The sequence below is a fragment of the Girardinichthys multiradiatus genome, chromosome 1, assembly GCF_021462225.1.
Source record: "Girardinichthys multiradiatus isolate DD_20200921_A chromosome 1, DD_fGirMul_XY1, whole genome shotgun sequence".
Classification (NCBI taxonomy): domain Eukaryota; kingdom Metazoa; phylum Chordata; class Actinopteri; order Cyprinodontiformes; family Goodeidae; genus Girardinichthys; species Girardinichthys multiradiatus.
In genome coordinates, this window is record NC_061794.1 from 41587374 (window position 1) to 41593749 (window position 6376).

The 6376-nt window shown below is 39.4% G+C and overlaps 1 protein-coding gene across 1 annotated transcript in view; it reads right to left on the bottom strand.

Annotated features, from left to right (window-relative positions):
- vwa5b1 (von Willebrand factor A domain containing 5B1) overlaps positions 1 to 3649 on the bottom strand; it is a 45386-nt gene extending 41737 nt beyond the window's left edge. The window contains exons 1-4 of the mRNA XM_047375201.1: positions 3322 to 3649; positions 3013 to 3174; positions 924 to 1149; positions 306 to 457 (exon numbers count right to left, since the gene is read on the bottom strand). Coding sequence (XP_047231157.1) covers positions 306 to 457; positions 924 to 1149; positions 3013 to 3174; positions 3322 to 3460 — 679 coding nt within the window. The 5' untranslated portion in view covers positions 3461 to 3649. The remainder of the gene's footprint in view (positions 1 to 305; positions 458 to 923; positions 1150 to 3012; positions 3175 to 3321) is intronic.
- Between the last annotated feature and the right edge of the window lie 2727 nt (positions 3650 to 6376).

Below are 6376 nucleotides of genomic sequence, written 5' to 3' on the forward strand. Positions count from 1 at the left end.
CCAAGTTCCAACAAAATGCTCTCCAGTGGAATATTTCATTTAACAGGTATGGCTAAATCAAGTAAATAAGAATGTTAACTCAAAATACTGGAGACTAAACTCTCTGGGGCAAATAGTGTTCTCACCCATTTTGTCACACTCAGAGAGAAAGAACAGATTTGAAACTGAGCTGCATTTCTGCAGAACCCCCCCCCCCCTGCAATGCAGAACGTGTTACCATGTTGTAGGAGTTTTGTATTACAGATGTGAGAGCCTCCAATAAATGCATAACATGTACATTCATGCAGGGAGATGAATCATCTTACCTGCAAGGAGATATGGAGCCCGGATCTCTAGCTGGAAGTTAAATTCATAGTCCATGGAGTTTATAGCCTCATCCTCCAGCAGCGATGCCAGCCACAGTAAGGCGTTTGAATTTTGATCATGAGGACTTGAGGCACAAGTGGGTCTATCACGCCTAAAAATAGAATTTCTTTAGGCGTTAAACAACATACAATCTTATTCAATAAATTAGAATGTTATCGAAAATTAATTTATTTCAGTAACTCAACTCACTAGGTGAAACACAAGGGTAATTAATTACACAGACTGATGTTTTCAAGCATTTATGTATTTTATGCTAATATAATGGTTTTCCGCTTACAGCTAAAGAAAACATGACATTTATGATTAGAACATTACATAAGACCAATTAAAAACATTGGTAATACAGATATGGGGGCTTTATGAAAGCATGTTTAAAGCCTGCTAAAAGGTTGTTATTTTTAAAAGGTACTTTTAATCTTATAAACGAGCCTCACCAAAACCCATATTCTACTTTATTGAATATGCCTGTAAAACCTGGATCTCCAGCTTGCAGTTATAGATCGCATTTAAAATGCAGTAAATTTGAACTAAACACACATACATTCTTGATTTCTTACGTTCTTGAGAAGTTTGGGGACAATCCCTGCTCCTCATTGATGGTCCGTTGTACCCGAGGTGTGCAAACTGGTGGGGACGAGACCTTGATACCACCACTGGGCAAAGTGGTGAGCTCAGAAGACGTGCTCACCAGGATATGTACAGTCTCCATTGGAGGAATAATTCCAAGGTTAACCACCAACACTGTCCTCTCGAAGTCCTCATCCATCAGTATGTTCCCAGTAACTCCAGTTTAGAAAGATTAAAATATTATTTTGTGACAAAAACAATGTAAAAGTATCTTGAAGTAAACTTTAACAATTCCTTATTTTGGTCAATTCTTCTTTTCATCAATTAAAATAATGTCCCTGCTGCAAAACAGTTTTTTACAGACCAACGAAGAACACTTTTTTCAGATGCGTCTTTAAGTATACGTCTAATGCTGGATTAAAATTAGTAGCTGAGCCAATCTTTAGAATCCCTTCAGGGCTGCATTGTCAATGATGCTTGCTGTGTTAAACCGTCCCCCAAAATTATTTCAACATTTGCCATTTGGATTCGCTTTGGGCATAAAATGCCACAGCATATTTATATAATATTGAGCATGTCAACATTTTATTCAGTAAATATATTAAGCATAGTTCTTTTGGCATGGAATTTCCAGCAGATGTCAGCAACAACCAAAAATACCCACACATGCAAATAAATCATAGTTCATGATAAAGTACATAAATGTATTTGCAATAAAGTGGGATGACAAAAACATATTGAAAACATATTGTACCTAAATTCTTAGTAAAAAAAACATCCTTTGTTCTTAATGATAACTTCATGACATCTACAATGTGTAGAAAACTCCAGAAGCATTTTTTCCTTCTCTGAAACCAATTGAGAATGTCCTTGGCAATGTTTGGGATCATTCCCTTGCACCGTTTTTTCATTCTCTGCCTTTCTGTACATGGTAACAGATTCTTATCAAGGATATCTCATTATATTTTTTCATTCATGCTTCTTTGAATCATATAGAGTCTGCTTGTATCGTATGCTGAAAACACTGCCCCATACCATGATGTTTCCACCACAAAACCTAGCTGCTGCTGCAAACTTTAATTGAGCAGCAAGGTACTTTTTCTTCAGCAGAGGAGTCTTGCGCAGTGAGTGGGCATAGAGGCCATTGTAGCTGGGTGCATTAATTTTTTGTTTTTTCTGAAACAATGGTACCTTCTAAATATAGGTTCTTCTCATACTCTCTGCAAATGGTCCTTGGCTCTTTGATACTTCCTGTAATTATTCTTTTGACTGCACTGCTAATCATGTGATGGTCATGGGCGGTTCATGGTGAAATCAAGGTTTTTTTGACCTCCAGAACATTCAAGGATTTAGAAATACATCTTTAAATAATGTCATTTGTATGTTTTGCAATAATGAGGTAGTGAAGGTCTTAACAGCTTTCGCCTTATACCATCATGAAATGCTTCTGTGATACCTTGGTAATGAGGAAGCTTTTTAGATGTCATTAATAGAAAAAAATAACTATCTGACATTAATTAACACTGATAGGGGAGAACCACCTTCTAAATATTTACAGATTTGAGGCTTTTTATGTCATTTCACACCTCTTTTTTGTGTGTCCAATTCTTGTCATTTCTGTCATTCTATTTTATTAGCTACACATTCATTTATCAACCTATTTGTTTGATTTCATTGTACATGTGGATAACTTTGGTTGTTATCTGATGTAAATGTCATGTCATGGCCTTTTTACAAATATATTTACTTAGAAAGACTTAGAATACTTAGTTTCCCTGCTGCATCCTTAAAGCATTCCCCAGTGTTGTGTATGAATAATCCCCATGTTTCTCAGTAGGTTTATTGGTCTATACCCTGGCTACTGAAAAACACTGAACCAGACATTACAGAGGGGGATTAAAGACCAAAATAAACAGCTGAATTATCCAACAACACATCACAGAGCTGAAAGAGATCTGCAGACTTCGATTATACTGCTTTATGCTTTTATCACAACAAACCCCCTACACCCTACACAAATAGAAGCCTTTGGACCTGAAGCTCATATAACAATATTGATCTGAGTCACTTCAGCCTTACCGGTGCCGCTCTGCAGCGCCCCGTTAGTTGAGTGGCAGCTGTCCTGATAACAATCATTAAGTTTTGCCTTGCCTTTTATTTGTAGGGTTATAATTTGACTGCAAATCATAGCCTCGAACCCTACAACAATGGAATGTTCTTCCAGTGGATATATAAAGATACCTAAAGGGAAGAAAAAGAAAAGATGCACGATCAAAAGGATTAAAAAAAGCAATCAGTCAGTTGATAAATATGAATTTACCACAGCTATTCAGGGCACAAGGTCTGAATTGAATCTACACAGTTATGGAAAGCAGTAGTCTCACTTACCCTCAATTGCATGATCCTCAATATTCTCATAGGTCATCGAGGCCGTCAGAGCCAGAGTATAACCCCTGACGCAGCAAGTGATGTCAGACACACTGAGGGGCAGAGCACACCGGGTTTCCTTGTTAATGAGTCCAGGCATCCTGCTGGCTTTAAGATTCTGGTTTAAAAAGCAAAAAAGTCCAAATCAGTACATTTGATTAAATATAATTAAAAAATAGTGGGGAAAAAAATTATTTTTTAAATTCATACACTGAGGCCAAAAGGAATGTTGTAAAAGTTGAAAGTCAGACGGTACATTCATGGAAAAGTTGCGTCCACACTTGCTGCTTCTATAGGATTTATGATGGAAAGTAGCAGCCAGATGCTGTTAATCAAATACAGCGGTTCTCAAAAGTGTTCATTCCCAGTTAAAATGTAAGGTTTTGTGACTTAAGAAATAAAATGTTGACAGATCAATAAAGTTCAGCTGTCCTAGCTGTTTTTTTCTGGCTCCTTTGCATTCTTTACATAACATTATAGTTTGAAGAGGGGTTACAAAGGTTCAGAAGGTTCAGATTATACAAAGGTATCAGTCAGAAGATGTTTTTAAAATCTCTCAAAACTTTGTAGGAGAACTGCTGTACTCTAATACAGGGGTTCCCAAACTTTTCAGCCTGTTACAATCAAAATAACAGTGCCAGAGTCTGGCGACACCCTAAAAATGTCATTATATGACATCTTTGACTTTGTTGTGGTCTTGTGTTTTCAACTTTTTATTTAGTTTGGGGTTTTGCAGTCTGTTTATTTCCTTTTGCCCCCTGTTGTTCCCTCTACCGCCTCCTAGTGTGTGTTGTGTTTCTCTCCTCTCGTTTTCAGCTTCTTAGTAGTTGCTTTGTATTATTATTATTATTATTATTATTATTATCATTATTTATTATTTATTATTATAGTTGTCTTCCTTGGATTCTTTAGTTTAGTTCTTCTTTTATTTATTTACGGTTAGGTATTTGTTCTCCTTCCAGCTCTTCCTTATAGGTTAGTTTTAGTTATTTTTTATTTTTGGTTTGTACATATTCTGGTTCTCTGTTTCATTTTCAGTTTTGTTCTATCAGTGTTGGTTTAGGTTTGTTTACTTTTGTAGCCAGGTTTCCCTTATGGTTTATATTTTACTCAGTGCTCAGGTTGTTGTGTCCCATCCAGTTTTTCAGTTTCCTTCAGTTCATGTTTATTCTTGATTCTTATGTTTTATTTTTATTTTATCTTTATAGTTTCTTTTAGTTCTGCTCACTGTCTTGTCATTTAATTATTTTCTTCATGCTTTAGTTTTATTTGGTTCACCTGCTCCCTCTGCCTCCCTGTCTCCTTGTCACATCTGTTCTTAGTTCCTTGATTACCTGCCTTTGTTCTCACTCTGTATATTGGTTGGTTTTGTCATCCCATGTTCCTGCATTGTCGCAGCTTCGTAAGTTTTTGGATTCAGGCTCTGTGTTGCACCTGCAGTGATTTTGTTATGTTTTTTGATCCTTCAAATAAAATAAGGATTTATTTAAGATGCTGCTTCCAAGCTCTTGTCTGCACTTTGGTCCACCCCAAAACCCCAACGTGACAAAAAATAAATATAATTTTTACACTTTATATTTTGTTTTATAAAATACAGAGTGAAACAATGACATGTATTTTTAAATGAATTAATTTGTTTTGAACAACATTTGATTACTTAATTTTATCATATATTAATTATTTCATGGAACATTCATTTATTTCATATTTATTCATTTAATTTTGCCTATTTTGGCCCTCCATACACACCAACGGTCACATCACAATGATTCTAAAAATCATTTGGTACGTCCCCATTTGATGTCTCGTGACCCCCAGGGGTGTCCCAACCCCTACTTTGGGAACCCCTGCTCTAATAGAACCAAACAAATAAACCTAACAAAAACAAACCTCAACATCTCCTAAAGAACCCCATACCCACACTGAAACACAGTGGTAGCAGCATCATGCTCTAAAGTAACTTTTTTCAGATGGAGCTGAGGTTTCTGTCAGAGTTAACCAGTTCCAAATACCAGCCAGTTTAGAGCCAAATTGTTCCGGTAGATGAAGAAAGATTTCATTTTCAGCATCAAACTGAGACCAAGCACACATCCAAATCAACATAAGGTTAAACCTAAGTAATGCCAGGGCATTCTTTTCGACAGAAAATCTTGAGAGCCACGTAAAGAAAGCTGTACACAAGATATTTTCACACCCTCTTGAGGGCTCTTGGATGACTTCTTCAAGGCAATGTGGGCAAATAAAGCAGAGTGGCGATGTGGGAAGCTGCCTGACGCCTGCCAAAGAAGACTGACTGCGGAAATTAAATTGCAACATGGTGGAGGGGTTTGAGTGCTTGAATGATCCTAGAGGCTATGTTGTCTGGGGCTTAAATGCCCCTGGTAGGGTCTCCCATGGCAAACAGGCTCTAGGTGATGGGTCAGACAAAGAGCGGTTCAAGAATCCCTCATGACGACTACTAAATTGAGGCACGTGACGTCGCCCGGTACGGCGGAGCTGGGGTCCCACCCTGGAGCCAGGCTTGGGGTCGGGACTCGTCGGAGAGCGCCTGGTGGCTGGGTTGCTCCTCGCGGGACCCAGCCGGGCCAAGCCCGAACAAGAGACGCGAGACCATCCCCCAGTGGGCCCACCACCTGCAGGGGGAACCGTGAGGGACCGGTGCAAAGAGGATTGGGCGGCGGACGAAGGTGGAGACCTCGGCGGCCCAATCCCCGGATGCTTAGGCTGGCTCTAGGGACGTGGAATGTCACCTCGCTGGGGGGGAAGGAGCCTGAGCTTGTGCGGGAGGTCGAGAGATATCGACTAGAAATAGTCGGGCTCGCCTCCACACACAGCGTGGGCTCTGGAACCCATCTCCTCGAGAGGGGCTGGACTCTCTTCTACTCTGGACTGGCCCATGGGGAGAGGCGGCGGGCTGGGTTTGCTTGTCGCCCCCCAGCTCAGCCATCTCGTGTTGGGGTTTACCCCAGTGGATGAGAGGGTGGCATCCCTGCGCCTTCAGGTTGGGGAGAGGTCT